Genomic DNA, 23,999 nt, shown 5'->3' on the forward strand with positions numbered 1-23,999 from the left:
AATAAAACAGTAGCTTGTACTTGATCCCAACTAAGATATAGTTCAATCCAGTGGAATGGATGTGTTCCTATTGGCACAGGAGTATTGTGGGAGATCTCTAATGTATCGGAAAAGAGCAATCCCTAGGTTCAGCCTCTTTTTTTTTTTTTTTTGGACTCCATTTAAAAGAGAGGGTGGATGTGTTGTAGGCAGTGCTCGGCCAAGAGATACTTGCACCGACGGCAATTACTGTTGTTCTGACTCACATCACACCCCACTTTCCTTGCATGAGGCGGTGGAAGAAACATCCTTGCAACAGCCACAAATTCCCGGATTCCTGCTCCCTGATCAGCAGGAGTAATAGAGTAATTTTTTTTACGAATAGTGTTCTCCAGCAGCTGCTCTGCCCTGGCTGTAGGGCCTAAAACATACCTCCCAACTGTCCAGTTTTTTCGCGGGACAGTCCCGATTTTAAAATCTCAACCAGCAGTCTCCGATTGTTAGTGAAAAGTCTCAAGTTTGTCTTTAATCTCCTGAACGAAAAGCCAGAAAAAGATACAATACTTAATTGGCTTTTGGCAGAGAGCCTGCACTTGTATTCAGTTGTAACATTTTACAATTAAGCAAAGATACAATTGTAAGCAGGTCTCTTGGGGAAACTGTGATTTAAAGGGCAAATTCACTTTCATTAGCAAAACAGTAATAACACATTTAAACCTGACCCTGAAACCCCCGGAAATGTTTTCAAACTTTCCATAACCTGTCAAATTTTGTCAAATGGATGTGGTATTGTGGTGGTATGCCCATAAAATGGGTGTGGTCAAAAAAAATTTTTTTCTTTCCTCTGTTTTTCAAATATTGGAGTTATGCTAAAGGTGACCATATGCATGTAGATTTATAGGAGGTTTTAGGTAGGGTTGCCGCCTTTTCTAGAAAAAAATATGTTCACTTTTCTTTCATTTGGAGCAAGTACCATTTTTAGTAAAAAAAAAAAAAAGTAAAATTCAGTAAAATTCCGGCCAGGTTGCAATCCTAAAGGTAGGCCACACAACTTAGTGTAAGTCTAGGAAAATGCCATGTACAACACAAAAATCACTCAGATTCGTTTCCCGGGCAAATTTGTCAACAGTGAAGAATTGTTTCAATGGGGCATTTTCAAAATTGGCATAGGTGTTATCTTGTGTATTATATATTCCATACCAGCACCTATTAATGCAGTGATCCCCAGCCAGTCACTTGTGAGCAACGTTTTGCCCTCCGCCCTCATGAAATGTTGCTCCCAGTGGCCTCAAAGCAGGTTTTTCTTTATGAATTCCTGGCTTAAAGGCCAGGGTCGGACTGGCGCAGTCAGGGTTTACCAGGTTCTGAACCTCGGGGGCACCATGCTCAAAATCCAGTGCGCGTGTGCAAATGCCTGATGCACAGCACGCATGACAGGCCACCGCGCACATGCGCAAACGTCAAGCCCACCGTGCGCATGCGCTAACTGCAACCATACTGCGGCATAACTTTTTTTTCCGTTTGGGGAGCCAATCTAGGACAGGGTCTGGGCCGGGGCCCACCTGGTTCTTTCCTGAGTTCCCGCCGGCCCAGTCCGACACTGTTAAAGGCACAGTTTAGTTGCATGCAAACCATGCATACTACCAAACAGAGTCTCCTGTAGGCTGCAGGTCCACATAGAGGCTACCAATAGCCAATCACAGCCCTTATTTCGCACCCCCAGGAATTTATTGCATGCTTGTGTTGCTCTCTAACTAAAAAAAAAAACCTATGTAAAGGTGTAAACACGTATACGTTCCCCAGTCCCCTGTACCCCACCCCTTTCATATGGCACACCCATCCCCGCATCAGGAATCTGGGATATCTTGCAGATGGGATAGTTCAGAAAAAAATCAAAAATATCTGTAACATATGAAAGACATTGACTGCCCCAAGTCATTAGGGAAATAACGATTCATTCCAGGAAGTTTTGAGACCAAATTTCATGTTCGAATTAAGAGCGATGAAATCCAGAGAGTTGAGATCTCTGTTTACAGATACAGTAAACTGTAGGTCTATACTACAGAGATATTATTCCCTCTTGCGTTCGTTCAACATATTTATATATCCTTTGTATTTGTGTCTTACAATGACAAGCATAAGCTGTTATTATGATGTTTGTTTTTTTCCAAATGGGGAAGGTTCAGGGCAGATTTCCAAATAAGCAGGGAGAATCTGTGCATTCAGCAGATTGTTTCCTGATGGTGTGACATGTCTGCAGTTCCAGCACAGATTCACCTCTGACCCAAGTGTGATATAATTTGATTTATATTCCCAAAAGGCATTTCACAAGGTCATTTTGATTCTTCCTTCCTTATGCAATGTGTAGCCCCGGCCTGTGGCTGTTTAGTTAAGAGTAGTCTCCCTAATTCAGTAATGTATATCTTGCAGCCCTTCGAGCTGCTCTCAGTATCCTGGCCGGGAAGAATCAGGGGCCCTGTGACATAGAGGGCCCTGAAAAATATAAAAAGTCACCTTATGTATCATTCAGAGTGGAGTTTCTGGTATATTAATAGGAAAATGGCAATCCCTCTAAATTTCAGCTGAAATGACTACTTGGCTAAAAGTCAGTTTGTTGCCAAAGCCATCCAACCTCTGCAATATCAACATACTTGCATGCAATCTATTTGTACAGGTTGATCCTTCTGATGACTGACTGGGTTTTAGTCCAGGTATGGTATCCATTCTGGAAACCCGTTATCCAGAAAGCTCAGAATTACGGAAATTCCATGTTATCCAAATATTCCACATTTTTGAAAATGATTTCCTTTTTTCTTTGTAATAATAAAAAAAGTAGCTTGTACTAAATAAGATTTACCGTATAAGAGGTTATAATGAAGTTAATGGTTGAAGGTTTGGAAGTAGGGGTGTCTTAGGGCAGAGACATACACTCAGATTCGGGGGGAGATTAGTCGCCCAGTGACAAATGTCCTCTTCTTCGGGCGACTAATCTTCCCGAACTGCCTTCCCGCTGGCTAGAATGCAAATCACCAACGGGATAGAACTCTGAGCGCTTCATTTTCCAAAGTTGCCTCAGAAGGAAACTTAAGCGACTTCAGAAAACAAAGCGCTCAGAGTGCCATCCCGCTGGCAACTTTCATTCTAGCCGGTGGAAATGCAGGGGAAGGAAGTTCCGCAGGGCGTGTCCGTGACTTCCGGGGCTGGTCTATAATATGGCGAATGCCTGATTGCCTCGTCAATCATAGGAAATCCTGCCCAGTTTTTCTAATTTGGAAAACCTGCCAGGCAGTTTTGATCTGGACAGCCCTTCAAAAAAAACAGGCTGTCCGGGTCAAAACCCAAGACAAGTGGCAACCCCATTCTCAGCAGACTACAGATTTGTTTTGTTTGTGATCGTTAGAACTTGGAAGTTGAACGTGACATTATTGTTTTCAGATGTTATAATATGTGCAATGATTGAAATTGCCCTGGAGTATCGACCAATAAATCTTAATTTGATGGATCCAGGTCCGCATTACTAAATGTAGCCAGTTCACTCCGTTATACATTCCATTTGTTTTTTTTGCATGAACATACGTAGCATTTCACATATTGGTTGTGATGTTGTGAAATGGCTCCATATGTTTAGTTCTTATCAGTCCTGCTTCCGAAACTTACTGACATTCCAGAAGATCTATTTCTGAAGATACTTGGTATTCGTGAGAGCCAGAAATATGCACTTTGGTTGGCTTTTCTTTGATGGAGTATGGTTAAAAAAAATGTTGAAATGTCAGTGACTCATTGTTTAGATTTATGATGAGTTGTACCATTGCAACCTGCGTCAGATGCAGTGTGTGGGTTCTTCCCTGTTTGAGCTTTTTTTCTGTTCAAGGTCTGTGAGTGACTAGCAATAAACTTAGTTATAGCAGCTACAATAATCCACAAACTCTGCCAGGGATTATCTATGTATAGAGGTACTATCAAGCCTATACATTGGGTGGTCAAAATGGTCTCCTCCAGGGTTGTCAACCAACAGTCTCCCCACAGCCAGCTGAATCACTTTCCCAATGGTGAAACATTCTAATGGCATCGCCCAAAAAGCCTGAGGCTAGGCCCAGACCAAGCAGACCTCAGCCTGGGAGAAACACAAGCCGATCATCCGCTTTTCAGTTGCTGCTATCCTGATCAATGTCTCACCCCTGAAACATTGTCTCCACCAATAGGCACAGGCTCTTTCAGCTCTCATCTGATACACAGACCTTGCTATACTAGCATAAATTGATGCTCTTGCATGTGCTATGGTCCTGACAATTATCCAGCACTACTGGACAGTGTTTTCCCAGTGTTAAATAGCTTGCTCAGCCTAGATTTGGAAACTGACCTCAAATTTCACCTGTTAATTGTTAGGGCTATTCCACACGGGGAGATAGCGACGCGTTTGCGGTCGCGGCGACAAAGCGCCGCGACAGTCGCCGCGACCGGCGCAGGCGACAGTTTTGTATGGGCGCCTATGTAAAAACGCCTGTGCTAACCACACGAGGCGATGCGCTTTTCAACAGTCGCCTGAAAAAGCCTGGCGAGGCATTTTCAGGCGACTGTTGAAAAGCGCATCGCCTCGTGTGGTTAGCACAGGCGTTTTTACATAGGCGCCCATACAAAACTGTCGCCTGCGCCGGTCGCGGCGACTGTCGCAGCGCTTTGTCGCCGCAAACGCGTCGCTATCTCCCCGTGTGGACTAGCCCTTAAAGGGGGGGGGGTCAGCTGATGGGAATGTCCCTATCAAATGCTAATGTCTAGGACACTGTTCCAAGCCCATAGACTATTAACACGCAAATGTAAAAGTTTGTGTCCCCCCCCCCTCCATGCAGGAAAGGTGACTTAATGCTATGTCTGACTCTAATATCTAGAAAATCTGATTTCTTTGTAATGGTGCCAAATGTAAATACAATCAACTATGGAATGATTGAGAACGTGCAGCAATCTGTCTGTTCATAGAGGTTAGGGCTTGTTGCTGCTGGTCTATCTTAATGTTGTAAAGGTCACAAGGCAAAGTTATGCTTACCTCTTTGGTTTACTTGGAATAGCAAAACCTCTTGATACACCACCTTCTTGGTGTACATCAGTGTTAACACAATAAAGTTCTCTGAGATTTAAAAAGAATATTTGTATGGGACATCGGCCATCCTGGATCTGTACTTCAATAGTCGTCACATTGCAATAAGTCAGATCCATGCAAATTGTGCAAAGCCACACAAGGTCCTCCAGTTGGGTTTGGCACCCCTGTGTGGGGATCTTGCTGTTTTAGTGCCATTTCTAGGGATGCTGCTCTAAATCTGGGCACTAGTGTGAACCACCGCACCTCTGCACAGTTCTATTCTACTTCTGCTTGTGTCAGTTCTCATCGACATTCCGAAAACAAGCTGTTTAATTGGCTCTGATTAAATTAACCTTAGCTCCTATTTCCTTGTCACCCATGGCAGCGATTCACCAATGGGTTAACTCCTCCCTTCGGGCCAATGGACAGGAACCTCCCCTAGCAAGATAAAAGAGCCCGCCCCTCTCATACTCACTGTCTTTTTTTATCCTGTCCTGGGCTGATGGAGTCAAGGAGCGTGCAGACGCAGTATTCCCAGCAGCAGGGGGTCTCTCTCTCTCTCTTTTTCCCCCTACTGTGTTGGAAGTCCCGCTGCGCCCCCTTAGCTGGGGTTGGCGAGGGAAGGCTGAGAGGTTGCAGGAGTGACCGAGGGCCTGGGCTTACCTCCCGCTTGTGCGGGTTAGGTAGCGCGAGTACACAAGGAAGCGCCATGCGCGCGTGTACCCGGAAGTGACGTCAGCGCCATGCGCGCGTGTACCCGGAAGTGACGTCAGCGCGTATGAGACGCAGTGACGAGCCGGTTGGAGTTCCGGTCGGGCAGCAGAATGGCGCGCTAACTGTATGGCGGAAGCTTTGGACGCCATTTTACTTTTGGGGAAAAAGTTCAAGCTGGCTAATTTTGGCGCCGAAAACGCCAGGGATGGCGAAATTCACTGGGCCATGTATATTTCAAGGCATATAACCAAGGAAACCTGGTGGTTAGTGTTTTCTACATATCTCCTGACTGAGTTTATAAGGGAGTAAGCTTCCTGTTGGCAGCCATTTGCAAAGAACTTCACAGAAACCTGATTCTTCAGATACAGGTATGTGCAGGAAAGGAAGTGATTTATCTGGCATTTAGATGCAATCTAAGGGTGCCTACCTTTTTTGTTTCTAGCAGCACGTTAATGGATTCAGGAATGCCGGGCAAGCCGCCTCACCCCAAAGGGAAAAGGTAAAAAAAAAAAAAAAAAAAACTCCAATAAAAGAGAGAGAGAGAGATTGCAGGAGGCTAATGCATATATTATTTTGTCATTGAACAGCCTTCCTGCCGCTGAGAAAAAAGATAAAACGCCAGAAAAAACAGCTCCAACTCAAGTTCAAGAGGATGTAGGAGCCTCATCTTCCCAAGGGAATCAAGCACTTGTAGATTCTTTGGCTGCAGTTATAAAACAGGCAGTAGTACAAGGTTTCCAGGAAGTTGCTACATCTAAAAAAAGAGCAAGACATGCTTATGCAAGACAAACAGAATCATTGTCAGAGGTTTCAAAGGGAGAACTTTCAGATTCCGAGATAGATTCTCCTTTGGGTTCAGAGGAAGGCGAAATCGAGATGGATGAAGAGTCTAATTTTGATTTGGCAGTCATAGAGCCGCTGATAAAGGCAGTTCGGCAGACACTCACATTTCCTTTGGAGCCAGCCAAGTTATCCTCTGCTGACAAATTATTTCCTTCTCTTAGGAAGAGGTCAATATTCTTCCCAGTTCATGCTTCAATAGAAGACATCATTTCAGCAGAATGGAAGAAAACTGAGAAAAGACCCCAAACAGGGGGGAAATTTCTGAAGAAGTATCCTTTTGAAGAAAAAGATGCAAGGTGTTGGGATACACCACCTAAGGTGGACGCAGCAGTCGTAAGATTAGCTAAGAAAACCACTTTGCCAGTAGATGATGCTGCAGTGTTTCGTGAACCAATGGAAAAAAGGATTGAATTTAATCTTAAAAAATCTTTTGTGGCGGCAGGTGCAGCCTGCAGACCAGCAGTAGCTTTGACTTCAGTCTCCCGGGCTTTGAAGGTATGGCTGGCAGAAGTAGAGGAAGCAATATCTTCCAAAGTGAAGAGGCCTAAACTATTGGAGATGCTAGCTGACTGCAAACTAGCGGTAGACTTCATGTCAGAGGCATCAGTTGATCTGGTTCATCTCTTGGCAAGATCCATGGCATTGTCGGTAGCAGCAAGGAGAGCGCTCTGGCTTAAACCTTGGTCGGCAGATGCAGCCTCAAAAACCAATTTATGCCAGCTTCCGTTTGAAGGGGAGATGCTGTTTGGTGAAAAGTTGGATACGATCATCAAAAAGGTCTCTGGAGGGAAGAGTGTGTTTTTACCTCAAGAGAATAGAAACAAGAGAGTGAGATATGAAACACCTTTTCACAGAGATAAAGAAAGATCTTTCAGATCTTCCAGACAGTACAAACCTGGAAGGGAGTTCTATAGACAGTCGTCATGGAGATCAGGACGTCAGAACACGAGAGGAAGTTCTAAGAGATCCAGAGGTTTCTCTTCTTCCACCTCCTCAGCACAGCAGCAATGAGGGTACCCTGGCTCAGATAAGAGTAGGTGGCAGGTTGGCACAATTTGCTCAAGTCTGGGTCAGAAATGTTCAAGATCGCTGGGTATGCGACACTCTAGAAAGAGGTTTTTCGTTAGAGTTTGCAAAAAATCCGAAGAAGGATCATTTTCTAATTTCAGTTTTCAGAAAATCCAAGGAAGTTCAAAGTCTGGTCCAGGAATACATGGATTAGCTATGGGCATCAGACGCAATAGAAACAGTCCCTCTGCACGAGAAGAGAAGAGGTTTTTATTCAAGACTGTTTCTAGTAAAGAAAGCCTCAGGAGCTATGAGGCCAGTATTGGACATGAGGGAGCTAAACAAATTTCTACAAAAACGAAGTTTCAAGATGGAATCTTTAGCGTCAGTCATCCAGGCAATTTCGATTGGGGATTGGCTCACAAACATAGATTTGAAGGACGCCTATTTTCACGTTCCAATTTACCAAGGCCACAGAAAATATCTAAGGTTTGCAGTGGAGCAGGTTCACGTTCAGTTCAAATGTCTCCCTTTTGGCCTGTCACAGTCTCCAAGAGTCTTCACCAAGATTCTAGTAACCTTGATAGCCGAGTTAAGGAAGATAGGAATCTCTGTGTTTCATTATTTAGACGACATCCTGGTAACAGCGAGAACACAGAGAGAAGCAGAATCGCACACAAAGAAAGTCCTGGAGTTTCTTCAAGAACATGGATGGATTGTGAACATGGAAAAAAGCAATCTGATACCTACAAGATCCCTTATCTTTTTAGGGGCTTTATTTCAGACACAGGAAAATTTGGTGAGCTTGCCGATCATGAAGCAAGAAAAGATAATTTTGGCAGTGGAAAATTTCAGAAGTCAGGAGGTAGTATCGGTGAGACATTGTCTAAGGATTCTAGGCTTAATGTCATCAACAATCCAAGTTGTAAAGTGGGCGAGATGGCATTCCAGACCACTACAAAACTTCTTGCTGAGACGAGTGAGATGTCCTCAAGAAAACTTAAGAAGATGCTTAGAGATAACAGAAGATCTAAGAGAAGACCTAAGCTGGTGGTGTGTGGCAAACAATCTGCAAAGAGGTACCCAGCTAAGAGAACCAGAATGGACAGCCGTTACAACAGACGCGTCAGGCATCGGCTGGGGGGCACACATGGGAGATTTGTTTGTGCAAGGTTCTTGGGATTTGAGACAAGTATCCTCAAATATCCTAGAATTAAGGGCAGTAGGAAAAGCCCTGTTAGCCTTCGCAGATCAGCTAAGAGGAAAAGATGTGAAAGTCTTTTCAGACAACACCACAGCAGTATCCTATATACAAAAGCAAGGAGGCACAAGAAGCTTGGTGTTACTGCAGGAGGCAGAAGCTATTTTCCAGTGGGCAGAAATATGGTTGGAGAATCTGACAGCAGTACATCTTCCTGGGATCGAAAATCTGAAGGCAGACTTCTTAAGTCGCAGTATAGTAGATCCAGGAGAGTGGAGTCTTCACAAGGACATCTTTCAAGACTTGATAGATACGTGGGGAGTTCCAGAGGTGGACGCCATGGCAACTATTCAAAACAGAAAATGTCAGAAGTTTTTTTCCAGGTACCCATGCAAGGAGGCAGTGGCTGTGGATGGTCTGAGACAAGACTGGTCAAGAGGGTTGATTTATGTATTCCCACCAATTCCCCTCATCTGGAAGGTTCTAAAAAAGATAGACCGGGAATCAGCCAATGCGATAGTAGTGATACCATATTGGCCAAGAAGACCATGGTTTCCGTTGCTTCACAGATTGGCTCTGGGAGAACCCAAAGAAATCCCAAGGTTTCAAGGTTGGCTATCCCAGGGAATGTTTCAGTTCCACGTGGAAGACCATCTAGCCTTGAAGGCATGGAGGTTGAGAGGAAGGAGCTGAAAAGATTGAATTGTAAAGAGAAGGTGATCGATTTTTTACTAAAATCAAGAAAAACTTCTACATCGTCACAATACTACAAAGTTTGGGACAAGTTTGTACAATTTTTCCTTTTAGAGGGCCAGGATCCCTGTTCTACTACAGCATCGATGGTGGTGGATTTTCTTTTTTCTGGATATGAGAAGGGTCTGCACATAAATACCCTTAGAGTGCAAGTGTCAGCCATCTCAGCACTAACAGGAAAAGTTTGGGCAGATGATCCTCTAGTAAAAAGATTCTTCAATGCCTTGAAGAGGGTAAAACCTCACATACGAAGATATTCACCACCTTGGGATTTGCCGTTTGTCTTAGACATACTGACAAAACCACCTTTTGAACCTCTGGAGGATGTTTCAAATTGGAATCTTACTCTTAAAGTTATCTTGTTAGTGGCCATAACATCAGCATGTAGAGTGGGTGAGCTAGCTGCACTATCGGCTGTGGAACCATTCACAATTATATTTAAAGATAAAGTTGTGCTTAGGCCTGCCTTTAAGTTTTTGCCGAAAGTCATCTCGAAGTTCCACATGGATTTGGAGGTATCCCTTCCTTCCTTTTGTCCATCTCCAAAGACAGAGAAGGAAAAACAGTGGCATAAGCTAGACTTGGTCAGAGCTCTCACAATATATTTGGAGAGGACAAAGTCATGGAGGAAATCTGAACATTTGTTCGTCATTCCAGGCGGATTCAGAAAGGGCAAAGCCCCGTCTAAGAAGACAATAAGTTCCTGGATTGTGGCAGCAATTGCGAAGGCGTACAATTCAGCAGGCAAGAAGGTTCCTCTGGGGTTAAAAGCCCATTCAACTCGGGCATTAGCAAGTTCCTGGGCGATGGAAGCCAGGGCATAGCCAGAAGCAATCTGCAGAGCTGCAAGATGGTCGTCAGTTAATACGTTCATCAAGCACTATAAATTAGATATCCTTTCCTCCCAGGAAGCAAAATTTGGGAGAAAAGTTCTTCAAGCAGTTGTAAATGTTACTGAATAAAAGTGTTATGTTTACTGCATTTTTTGTGTGAAGTCCCTCCCTGTTAGCTTTGGTAGTTCCCATTGGTGAATCGCTGCCATGGGTGACAAGGAAAACAGGAAATTGTTTCATTACTTACCGTAATTTCTGTTTCCTGGTCCCCTTCCATGGCAGCATTCACCAAGGAATGTCCCACCCTGCTGGACAAGCTTTTCAACTAAGACAGTGAGTATGAGAGGGGCGGGCTCTTTTATCTTGCTAGGGGAGGTTCCTGTCCATTGGCCCGAAGGGAGGAGTTAACCCATTGGTGAATGCTGCCATGGAAGGTGACCAGGAAACAGAAATTACGGTAAGTAATGAAACAATTTCCTGTTTTCTTAAAGGCTAAAGGGTGTTTCAACCACCACTGTTATCTTTGAGAAAACTTATTTCAAAATGCCCATTCCTCCTGTTACCACCAGTTGTGTAACAACCATAGAGTGGTACTGCTGTACCACAGTCTCCCCTCCCCAGCCTCTTCTGCTAGAGAATATCCATGGTAAGTGAGTTCACTTTAGAAGTGAAAGGTAGAGAGGGCTAGCAAGCACAGATAGCCTGTTGTCCCAAGGAGGATTTACTAGGTGTGGAATAGAGCCCCTTCAGGCGATAGTGCGCCATTGTAAGGGATCCGAGCATGTAGGTTTAGATAGAGGGGACCTACGGTTGAAGCTTGGGCACTGTACGTGTGGTCACAGCAAAGGAGGGGGGCCCTGAAGGCTTTGGTATAATACACTAGCAGTGTGAGAAGGAGAGAATTTGCAAAATAAATAATTACCGTATTGTACAATTATCATCCTTTGTCGGTAGCCAGAGCCCGGTCTTGCAACAGGCTGTTTATTAGTGTGTTTGAGTTCATTGTGTGAAAATGCCTAATGCTTAAAGCAAAGGCCCTGCAGTTAACAACAGTAGGTGTCTGCCAGCCCAGGGTAGGCACTTTACACGTGGACCAGCCCCTGAACTGTCATCATAGGCTGGAGCCTATATAGAAAATATGGCCCTGCTTCTAATATTCAGTGTAAATCCCCACATAACCAGATTGATCTACTACTAAAAAATGTTCAACCACGATGGAGGAAATGTGGGTCATAGGCTTAATACCACTTATTTTTTGGGACAAACTTTAATAGTGTAGTTTTAGACAACAGCTGAAGGGCCTCCCTGCTGTAAACTCCCGGTGTGAATCCCCTGAATGTGCAGAATGAGAGCCTAGCCAAATATAAGTTATTGTGGAAAAGTTATTTCACTGTGCTGTGACTAATCCAAACACAATGCTCTGGGGATACTTGTTTTGTTCTGTTTCCACTTACAGTGCTGTGTTCCTGCAGATTCTGGAAGACTTCAGGTCAGGTATCCAGGACAAAAGCAATGGAAACTGAATTCCGTAGCACAAAACTTGACTGCCTTGAATAAAACCAGTTAGTGCAGTGATTTCCCTGCCATTGCACTGCCCCTTGCTAATATGGACCCTGCTTTAAAACACAGCTTTGTTTGTCAAACAGGAAAACAGTGAGTCATCTGAATGGAAAATCTGGCCGAGAGCAGCATGATCTCACCAACATGAACACTGCGGCCTTAGAGTTACTTCCCTTAATAGTGATCTCCACAAAAAAATTACTTCTTCCTTCCATCTTCAGCCTAAAATTGGCATTTAAAAAAAAAAAAAAAGTCCTGTAATATAGGCAAGTTTTGTTGTAAAACCACATACAAATATTTAAATAATTTTTATATTGCTCCTGTTGGGATTGTATGACTAGAGATGTTGTGCAGTAGTGATGAGTGAATCTGTTATTTTTGTGGCAGCTTTTTCGGCGCACACTACATTGGAGTCTATGGGCGTTTTTATGCCTGAAATCTGGCAAAAAATAAGAAACAAAATAGCAGAGCACTGTTTCCCAATATGAAATCATGCTGTATTTATAAAGTACTTATACCATACCCTGATCTATCCAGATGAAGAGATGCAACAGTAGCAAATATCCTGGTTGTTAAATATGAACTTTTCCATTCAGCTGGAAGAAGGTCCTTGAAAGACCATCATATTATCAGTCCTTCCTTTTCTACCATAGACAATGAATAACATGGATTTAGGGCGGTTTAGCCTCTTCAAAAATAGACAGACTACTCTCTATTCAGATATATATATATATATATATATATATATATATATATATATATATATATATATATATATATATATATATATATATATATATATATATATATATATATATATATATATATATATAAACAGGGGAAAGTTGTGCTCACCACTAGTTTTTAAAATCATTAGGCAGGGGTGCAATGAGGGTGTGACCACAAAAAACATATAGACAAATACAAGATTCCTCTGCACTCAACCCATTATCAATATATTTAAGACAGCGACATTTTGTGCATACTGCTACTGAAAAATGCCTTACCCTTTAAACAAAACAGGGATTGTTTGTCCATATATTGCAATATATTTAAGCTGGCCAACTACGTCAAAGTCATCCCATATCTGGCCAGTCCTATGCTCAATTTTCATCTGATTCATTAAGAATTCTATGGTTTAATTATACATTTTATAAAAGGGACGAATACGTTTTACCTGCAACTTACTAGCTGCTTTCAAAGTAAAACTCCCAAACTTGGCTGCCCTTTTATTAGACACCAGTGGGATCACCTGACTATAGTTGGAGGGGGTGGGAGCTACAACATGGAGCTGGTCACTGCTCCTGTATAACTATAACAAACAGGGGAAAGTTGTGCTCACCACTAGTTTTTAAAATCATTAGGCGGGGGTGCAATGAGGGTGTGACCACAAAAAACATATAGACAAATACAAGATTCCTCTGCACTCAACCCATTATCAATATATTTAAGACAGAGACATTTTGTGCATACTGCTACTGAAAAATGCCTTACCCTTTAAACAAAACAGGGATTGTTTGTCAATATATGGTGGGGTACCCATCTTTTTTCACTAATGAGCCACAGTCAAATGTAAAAAGAGTTGAGGAGCAACATATCATAAAAAAAGTTCCTGGGGATGCCAAATAAGGGCTACAATTGGTCATTTGGTAGCCCCTATGTGGACTAGCAGCCTACAGAAAGCTCTTTTTTGCATTACACCTGGTTTTTATGCAACCAAGTGTTGTCTCTAAGCCTAGAATTCAAAACGAAGCACCTGCTTGAAGGGCATTGGGAGCAACATGTTGCTCATGAGCTACTGGTTGGGGATCACGTATATATATTCGTAGGTCCTCCAATGGAAAGCCTTCTAACGGTAACCTTCCTGAACACAGGTCCTGAAAGGTTTCACATTTCCACTTTCCACTGCATTTGACACATACGCACACGGCCAGCATCTTCCCATGATAGGACAAGGGTTGAACTATACTGGCCAAATATCTCAAACCCTCCTTTCTCAATCATCTCGTCACTCCTCACCTAAGCACAAGACTAGAATGTTTGCTGTCAATAGAGGTTGGGTAATTGCTTTTGAAGCGCAGTTTTAAGACTTGTGCACTGAAGTCTACCCTAACACCACTTAAAGGCAGCCAGTCCTCCATGGTATCCAACCTGCAGGTATAAGGGATACCATATGAGAGGCCATATAAATAAATGGACCACCTTCCATTATTCATTTGTTTAGGCCTCAAATGATTGGAACAAGAGGAATGAAGAAAAGCTGCAAAATGTATGGCTAAATACCCTAAGAATAAAAAGCCATGGTAATATTCCCCTTTCTTCACAAGCCAGTGCCTCGTAGCTTAGAGAAAGCTGATATTGCAAGACTACTCTGATTTCAGTACTACGCCACAACCTCCCTTTTTTATAAAAGGGCCAGTCGGCTTGCATGCTCTAGTCAAGATGTCTGGATCTATCATTGTGTTCCCATCAGCCAGCGTGAAAAAAGTCGTAATGGTACTAAAAGTGCCAAACGCTGCTGCCTTACAAGCTAAATATTCACTCGTATTCCAGTAATAAAATAATCATCTTTTCCTTTATTGTTCTATGAAGCTGAAATATTTGTACTTTAATTACAAACATATTATTCATTATTCATCAGAGAAAGTGTTTTTAGAAAAAAATAGCACAAAGGACAACCAATGGAAATGGGCATCTCCCTATGTAGGCGCTGGCGCAGGGAATGGATTAATGTAATGGCTATGACCTCTTATAGATAACATCAGGCCCATTAATGGTTGTAAGTGTCTTGATAGCTCACAGACTGTTGAAATAAATACTCTTATGAGCCTGAGGAATTTAAAGGGTAAGTGTGTGTGCAAAGCTCTTTGAGCTGAGGAATTCTGTCACTTTGCATAGACAAGATGTGAAGGGTGGGGTTGTCGCATTCTCAGGACTTCAGTGTTACCAATAACAGACAGTATTGTATTGCTTTGTGCTCTTTGTGTGTTGGCTCAAAGAGCACAAAGCAATACAATACTGTCTGTTGTGTACAATTAAAGATAGACTAGTAAAAGTTACGGGATAACATATTTTTATATATTTGTATGTTGTTTACTAATTTCATACATGGGCCAGTAATTGCTTCCAACATGTGATCATCTAGGTATCAAGCAAGTCTAAAAAAAAAAAAAAAAAAAAAATCAGCCAATCATGTCCCATTGAGTCTGGTTAGGTCTCTGTTATGATACAGTTGCTGCTGGAGGTCCTAGTAAATCAGATCAGCCTAATTTGTCCCTCTACATGGGCTGCTACATTGAGCAAAGGAACCTCCCGAAAGCAGTGGATCTTTTTGTGCATGGCTGGCATAATCTTAGCCTATTTGACAATTGTACCTTGCTTCTGGCTAGATAAGTTCTTCATTCATGCACCAATGTGTTCTAACAGTCTGGCTGATCCTTCATGATCGTGTGCGGTTGTGGGTACACAGGACGCAATTTGGCCTCTTTTATCACTCGCTGTAATAAGTTAGCACTGCATAAATACATGTTAATGGTAATAATAGCATGTCTCTCAAGACAGAAGATTGGAGCCGTTGATGGTTATTCTCGGAGCACTGGCAAATCTTAAGCTAAGGGCACACTAGGCGATAGCGCCGCGATTTGACTCGCGGCGACTTTTCGCCGTGACTTTTAATCCGCAATCGCTGTGGAAACTTTGGCGCTGGCGTCTATGGGGAATCGCGACAAATCGCCAGCGTAAAAACACACGCGGCGATCTTTTTTCTATTGTCGCTCGAAATCGCCTAGCGAGGCGATTTCGAGCGACAATAGAAAAAAGATTGCCGCGTGTGTTTTTACGCTCGCGATTCCCCATAGACGCCAGCGCCAAAGTTTCCACAGCGATTGCGGATTAAAAGTCGCCGCGAAAACTCGCCGCGAGTCAAATCGCGGCGCTATCGCCTAGTGTGCCCTTAGCCTTAATGCGAGAGGGGACCCACCTTTCTTCAACTCATTTTAGATATGCCAAGGCCCGTGGCCCAATGGGAAGATTAGTACTCTTTGGATAAGCTTTTGGGCATGTTGGATTGACAGTAGTGCACATTCTTGATTCCCTATTGACTGCATCAAATGTACAAATCTATACAAAAGCATGCCTGCCACTACGTAAAATGAATGTGTACTAAATTTACTATTTTTATTCTCAGCTCGCTGGAACAGCGGTCCTGGCAATCGGATTATGGCTTCGATTCGACAGCCAGACCAAAGCTCTGTTTGAATCTGACCAAAATCCCGAGAAATTCTATATTGGTAAGTAATTTAAATTCGAACAAAATGCCAACTTTGTGTGATAAATGCATTCACAGCTGCATCTACTTTTAAGTGCAAAATATCATATCCCCTTTAAAAATTATTACTGAGGGATAGGGTTGCCACCTTTCCTCCAGACAGTGGAGAAGTGGTGTGGGGAATATGACCATAGGGAGCAAGGGGGATAACGTTTAGGGGCACAGTAGTGACATCAGTGGGCAGGGCAATAACGTGGAAGGCTTTTCAGAACGCTGAAAACCTGACAAGTAGTTTTTGACTGGACAGCTCGTGTGGTGACCCTACTAAAGCAGCTGTCTAGGACAGGGATCCCCAACCTTTTGAACCTGTGAGCAACATTCAGAAGTAAAAGGAGTTTAGGGAGCAAAACCAGCATGAAAAATGTTCTAGGGGTGCCAATAAGTGCTGTGATTGGCCATTTGGTAGCCCCTATGTGGATTTTCAACCTATATTGAGGCTCTGTTTGGCAGTACACCTGGTTTTTATGCAACTACAACTTGCCTCCAAGCCTGGAATTCAAAAAGAAGCTCCTGCTTTTGAGGCCACTGGGAGCAACATCCAAGGGGTTGTAGAGCACATGCTCATGAGCTACTGGTTGGGGATCACTGGTCTAGGATAAGGTCAAGGTTTGTACTGAGCAGTCTTGCTGCCACTGTGTTTACAGCCAAATTAACCATTTCACCTGGCTCCCATGTTATTACCTTGGCACAGAGAGCCCAACAGAGCTGCCAAACTCACAGGTTGCTTCACAATGGGCCCTGCCAGGGGAACAGGCCCGGGTGCTGCTGCACCCTTTGCTCCCCAAGTAGTTACAACCACTGAGCAGTAAGAGCTAAGAGATCAACTATGACATCAAGTTGCAGTAATTTAAAGAGTCTGCTACTACTCTGATGTATGAGAGGGCAGTTAGCTGATTTTCAAAAAGGTACATTTTAGAAAAACTAAAAAATAAGGGAGGGGTTGTCTATACAAAGCTCATCTCCTTTTGAACAGATCAATGATTTACAGGGGGAAGTATAACTTTTTCAACAAAAGTCTCATTGTGCTCAGTAAAAGTTGTATGCTGGTTTGTTTGTAGAGTTTATAACCAAAAAATACCCAAAGGTACAAAGGGTTAAACTTTTGCTGGCAAAATCTTAAATGTTCAAGTTTGTTAATGACAGATTTATTTATGTAAGTACAAAACGTTTTAACCTGAACATCATTCCCAAACCTAAAAGGTCTACATGTTGTTCTTTCTGTTGTAGGTGTCTACATTTTGATTGGTGCCGGTGCTCTCATGATGTTGGTTGGCTTTCTGGGATGCTGCGGTGCAATTCAGGAATCAGAATGCATGTTGGGACTGGTAATTTGTTCATAATAATCATAATAATAATTATACAGCAGATGCAATGCTCATAAAAAAAAGTTTGTTTTTGCAGTTGAGTGAGTTGAGTTGAGTGAGTTATTGAGACAGCACATCTTTTCTCACTACCCAAGTGCTTGCCGCATTCCTTTTTCATTGGCTAAAGTCTGGAGCAACCATATTCCTTTCAAACAGGAGACCAGTAAATGCCTCTTGCTAGTTGGTTGCTATGGGTAGCTAGGTCCAGTAAAAACCTAAATTATTTAAATTAAAAAAAAATGAAATGTGCTTTGAAAGTAATACTGTATTCTTTTTTCTAGTTTTTTGTATTCCTCCTGGTTATCTTTGCTATTGAAATTGCAGCAGGCATCTGGGGATTCACAAATAAGGACAAGGTAAGATCCAGTCTAAGATAGAATTGCTTATTTTTTCCCTCCTTTCCAGATGAATTGTTCTTTATCCATCATAATTCCGACTGCTAAGGATTCACCAGTCGATCTATACAACTTCACATGCAGCGATTCCTGTTTGCGGCACCCAGCAAAATTCCAGAAGACCAGAACTAGAAGCAAATTAGGTGTAAAGTGCACTATGATTGGCCCATGATGCATAAAATCTTTCATATTTGCCTTGTCTAGTTAGTAAGTTAGAACCAGGGCTCTATCACCTCTGAGATCTGCAAGTAGTAGAGGACAGTGTAAGGGCTTTAGCACACGTGCAGATTCGGGTAGATTTAGTCAAAATGTGCGGGGCAACAATCTCCCCGAACTGCCTCCGGCTGCTATAATGATAAAACGCCAGCGCCAATGCACTCGCGCCGCTTAGATTTCCGAAGTCGCCCAAAGTTTACTTGTGAGTCAACTTTGGACGACTTCGGAAATCGAAGCACCAAGAGTGCATTGGCGCTGGCGTTTTATCATTATAGCAGGGGGAAGGCAGTTCGGGGAGATTGTCGCCCCACAGAAGAGGCGATTATTCGCCAGGTGACTAAATCTCCCCGAATCTGCTTGTGTGCTAGCTCCATTACCAAACTGCACCCAGCCCAAAGCCCAGTAGGGGAGCGTTAGGTGTGAGTGTCATCTCCCACCTAATCTTAAATAGGCATTAGGTAATTGTGCATTATATTCTGGTAGGGAGGGTAGGCAGCGGATTCATTAATGGACCCAAGGGGTTTGGCATACAAAGTGAACTCTAGGTGTCAATTTCGACAAGTGGCAGGTCAGACTTTAATCATGGCCGGCTCCCCCCCCCCATGGTGGCTTATTCCCCCCCCCCATGGTGGCTTATTTTCCCCCTCCCTCCATACTAAGTCATGAGATGGAAGTTGGGAAGTAGTGGGTAAGGGTCGGATTCAGGTTGAAAATGTTCTGACCTACTCATCACTAGTGGGCAGTGTAGAGTTAGCAATGGCATCTGGTAAAGGCTTACAACAATCGGTTGCACTCAATAATCATGGTGTTTTAAAAAATGAGTAGCACATGTACCCTACCAGGGCCTAACTTTGCTGCCCCTACTGCAGCAATTGGCACTTGATGTTCCATGACTTCTGCCATTTATGTCCTCTTCAGCTCAAGGGAACATCCAATAAAATCTTAATGGGATTCTTGTCTTCTATCCTCCAATGTCACGTGACCTCATGAAGTAGAATAGATGTAACAAGAACTCTGGTGGTACCAACTGTCCATGAGATATAGTTGCAACAAGATCAAATAGCAAAGGCAAATAACAAAGGCCAATAACTGTGTGTTTTGTCTCTCTGTAGGTCGTTGATGAACTAAAGACATTTTACAAGGACACGTATGCGAAGTACATGCTAAACAGAGATGGTCCCTTAAAGGAAACCTTGAAAGGGATCCATTTTGCTGTAAGTGTGCTTTTTCTTTTTTTCCCTTAAATCACAAACACAACTAAACATGGATATAAAATGCTACAAAACGATATACCAGTAGCCCAAACAAATGATTTGGTAGTGGCAACTGCGATCAGTCATTTGTGGCGGTCAGGGAAGGTTATACAGGGACCTGTTATCCAGAATGCTCGGGACCAGGGTATTTCGGGATAATGTAACTTACCTTAAAGGAGAACTAAAGTCTAACTAAAGAAGTAGGTTAGAAATGTTGTACATTATGTTTTCAGTTTCTATGCCAGCTCAAGGCAACCACAGCCCTTTAGCAGTAAAGATCTGTCTCTCCAAAGATGCCCCAGTAGCTCCCCATCATCTTTTCTGCTGATTCACTGCACATGCTCTGTGCTGCTGTCACTTACTGAGCTTAGGGACTCTCAATAGAATATAAATGTCACAATATAAGGCTGATTAGTAATTAATACAGATAATTACTACATGACAGCACAGAAACCAGTGCAATTAGCATCAGAATTTAATAATCAGCCCTGTAGCATCATCTTATATTACAGTCTAACCTCATTTTCTGCTGGATATTTTGCGACAACCCCTAAGCTTAGCTTCTCAACAGCTGCTCAGAGCCCACCCAGCATGTGAGTGTCACAGACACTTTCCAAGATGGTGACCCCCTGTGACAAGTTTGAAGTCCTGGATCATTGCTGCTATTGAGATGTTGAAACGTCATGCTGGTGGAACAAGTTAATTATATAAAATATGGCATTTTTAGCCATATTAATTTTTAGGGTTCATTTCTCCTTTAAGGCTACTATAAAGTCATGTTATGTTTAAATAACATGTGATTTTGCTTCCAATAAGGATTAATTATATCTTAGTTTGGACCAAGTACCAGGTACTGTTTTATTATTACAGAGAAATAGGAAACATTTTTAGAAATCTGGATTATTTGGATAAAATGGAGTCTATATGGGAGATGGACGATCCATAATTTGGAGCTTTCTGGATAATGTGTCCCATACCTGTAGTGACAAAATGGGTTGGGACCACTCAGGCACCTTGACCAGTCCATGCCCCTGTACTCATGATATTATGGTACTTCCACCGCCACTGTCCCATACCTCTACTAAAAAAAATCGCAAGCGAGTTTTAATAAAGATGATCATGTGTTTTTCATATTCTGGCACATACATAAATAATGATTATTTGGCATACATGTGTATTAATAATTTCTTATTTTCCCTCTTTCAGATGAATTGCTGTGGATTGACAGGCACAATTGATGCGACCCTAACGGACATCTGCCCCAATAAACAAGGAATACTCAATATCCTCGCTGCGCGGGTATGGCTATTGATATCCGCTTCTTTAACCCTTTTGTGCCCCTTAAAGGATACAGTCACCCACTTAGAACAATGTTACTATTAAAGAAACAGTAACAGCATTCATTGCAACTGACATCATTGTCATCAGTGTTGGACTGGTCTGCCTGAGCATCTCCCAGTGGGCTTCAGCGATAGAACTATATATACAGTAATACGGCTGTATCAGTCGGCTTCTCTGGTAGGCCCAGTCTGACATTGTCGCTTTTTAAGTTCATACTGTTAGGCCTGGAAGTTTAATTTTCACATTAGAAGTGAATGTCTTAGGAGGAGTCAGAACCTCCTCCAGGTTACGCTTTTGTATCACTGATGTTATTTCCATGACCATTTAGAAAGACAGCCATCTTGCCCTGGGTGGTAACCGTCTCGGCCCATTCCGTATTCTTTGAAAATTGGGCAGGTTCATTACGATATAATACCATGACCCAAGTTCTGCGCCATGATTTTGATCTCTATCAGGTTTATTACCTTTATTGCTTATCCAGTAAATACTAAGTTCATGTAGGATAAGGCGCATGAAAAATGGAGTCTACTTTTAGTAAATGCAAAAGAAGGGCTGCACTTATTTCATTTAATTTTAATTTACCTACAATCAGTGCAGCCTACCAACCCCAAGACCTAAGTATTCCAAATGATAGATAACATACCTGTCTATCTGGCTGTCATTCTGCATCATACCCATAGTATACCTGCAAATCGCTCAGGTTTCAGGCAGAGAGTCCAAGACTCCTTGGGTACCTGGTTTGATTGCAAGCTCTCATCCCACCCAGTTAAAAGATCATTTTTTTTTTCTGACCTGGTAGATCCGCCTCCGGATTGATGTTACTTTCAGATAACTGTGACTCCACTTCTGGTTTTGCAGGTCAGGTTGCGGGTAGAGTTGGACAGCAGTGTCGGGGAAGGAGCATAGTAGGTTAGCGGGTCCAGGTCAGGTTGGGGGACAGTAGGTTCAGTTCAGGCACAGGTCTGTCCAACTGGACCCGTGCAGGACTCTAGGTCATGACTCTAATCATGAATATTGTGCCAATCTCGTGTATAATTGTTTATTTTATTTGTGCCTTTCAGAGCTGTCCAGATGTAATAGATGAAGTTTTCACCTCCAAGTTCCATATCATCGGCGCAGTAGGGATTGGAATTGCTGTGATCATGGTTTGTATTTCTTTATTACTTTAATGTAAATGCAATCTATGAAGACATATAAAGGATTCTGTTTCTCTATCCTTTGAAATATGAGAATTAGTGATGGGTAAATCTGACCGATTCAGGTCATGGAACTCCGAGGGAACCTCTAATATCCTCATATTTTACAACAAGGGATACTTTATTTATTATAATACACAAGTTTCAGTGAGTCATGGGACCGACATGACATCACTACTCACCGTTTATAACTGATGACATAAGTACTCACCATTTATAAGGATATAATTTACAAGATACTCATGGCTTTTGTGTATTATAAAGGTATATCCGGCGAACGGGTGCTCCTCCCCTCAACTTAAAGAGCAGAATTTCCAGTTATTAAACCAGAAATTTGGCACTTCTAGCGCTGAGAGCGCAATTGCGATGGAGCGATTGGAACCCCTCTGGCACATGAAAAATCTGCATTGGGGGTGCATTGGGGGTGATTTTAAAAATTTAGTTTTTAAGGGCTATGGTACACAATGTGATAGTGTGAGCCCAGTGCCAAAATTAGGGGTAGGCTGCTGCCTGGGGCACAACAGCATGGGCACACAACTGCATGGGGCACAACTTCAAGTTAGTCACCAGTACAGGGGGTGGGTCGCTAGAGATCAGTGGTGGCACTGCATGGGGCAAGGGGGTCTTGTGAGCAATCCGCATTGGTGCTGCTCTGATCGTGATTATAACGAAAGTTTATACAGAATCCATTATGAGCATTTTATCACCTGCCCGTAAACCTTCATAGAGTGTTTACCTGTAAGGGGCAGGCCACACGAGTAGATTTGGGGAGATTAGTCGCCCCGAACTGCCTTCTCCCTGCCCTCCGCCAGCTAAAATGAAAATCGCCTGGGGGAAGGCACACGTGGAGCTTTATTTTCCGAAGTTGCCTCACAAGGAAACTTCGGGCAACTTTGGAAAATGAAGGGCTGCGATTTTCATTTTAGCCGACGGAGGGCAGGGGGAAGGCAGTTTGGTGAGATTGTCGCCCGGAGAAGAGGAGATTTGTCGCTGGGGTGACTAATCTCCCTGAATCTGCTCGTGTGGCCAGACCCTTAAGCTGTATTTTTGTATTACACAGCACCCTAAACCTTAAACTGCTCGCAGAGTTTCTTTCCTGCTAGGTGGCACAGATCAAATCAAACCCGGAACCGTAGAACATGATCTGTGCCATATAGGTGAACAAATTCGGTACTGTGTCCATTTAATGACCATAATTGATGGACTTCATTTGTGTTTGCAGATCTTTGGAATGATCTTCAGTATGGTGCTGTGCTGTGCCATCCGGAACAACAGAGAGATGGTATAATAGAAACACAAGCGGAAAGGTCCTTCCAGAGGAGGGATTGTACCAAGAATTTTAGTGTTCTGAAGACATTTTTTCTAAAAAACAAAAACTAAAAAATAAAGTTGCCGTGCTGTGTATTTTATTCATTTTAATGAAGACTTTTTTTTTTTTTTTTTTAAAGCTTTTGTCAGTATGTCAGATATATAAACCAATGATACAATGGTACACAATTTGTTGATAGGTTCAAAGCATATATATATATTGTATAACTACAGGAGTGTACTCAGATTTTTGTCTCCCTTTTCTTTATAGTGGTAATCAAGATATAACTTATGTTGAACATAATTTGGTACATATTAACACAATAAAGTTATATACAGTTTGCTTTCTTTCTTTTCTAACTTACACATATCCAATACCTTCTCTAATTGTTAGTATGTTGTATTTGCTTCTGTTGTGCAGCTCTTTACTTTGGCATTAAAACTGCAGCCTTGTTACCCACACTTGGGTATATACAGACATGGGACCTGTTATGCTCAGGACCTGGGCTTTTCTGGATAAGAGATTTTTCCGTAATTCATAACTCAAGTCTAGTAGACAATCATATAAACCGTAAAGGGATACTGTCATGGGAAAACATGTTTTTTCCAAACTGTATCAGTTAATAGTGCTGCT

The 23,999-nt window shown here is 42.5% G+C and overlaps 1 protein-coding gene across 1 annotated transcript in view; it reads left to right on the forward strand.

The window, feature by feature from the left end:
- Positions 1 to 23,706, forward strand: part of cd9.S (CD9 protein S homeolog) — a 35,828-nt gene extending 12,122 nt beyond the window's left edge. Inside the window, 7 exon segments of the mRNA NM_001091992.1 lie at positions 16,152 to 16,254; positions 17,520 to 17,617; positions 17,938 to 18,012; positions 19,380 to 19,481; positions 20,727 to 20,819; positions 21,923 to 22,006; positions 23,280 to 23,706. Coding sequence (NP_001085461.1) covers positions 16,152 to 16,254; positions 17,520 to 17,617; positions 17,938 to 18,012; positions 19,380 to 19,481; positions 20,727 to 20,819; positions 21,923 to 22,006; positions 23,280 to 23,345 — 621 coding nt within the window. The 3' untranslated portion in view covers positions 23,346 to 23,706.
- The last annotated feature ends 293 nt before the right edge of the window (positions 23,707 to 23,999 follow it).

This window comes from Xenopus laevis, chromosome 3L (assembly GCF_017654675.1).
Source record: "Xenopus laevis strain J_2021 chromosome 3L, Xenopus_laevis_v10.1, whole genome shotgun sequence".
In the NCBI taxonomy this organism is placed as follows: domain Eukaryota; kingdom Metazoa; phylum Chordata; class Amphibia; order Anura; family Pipidae; genus Xenopus; species Xenopus laevis.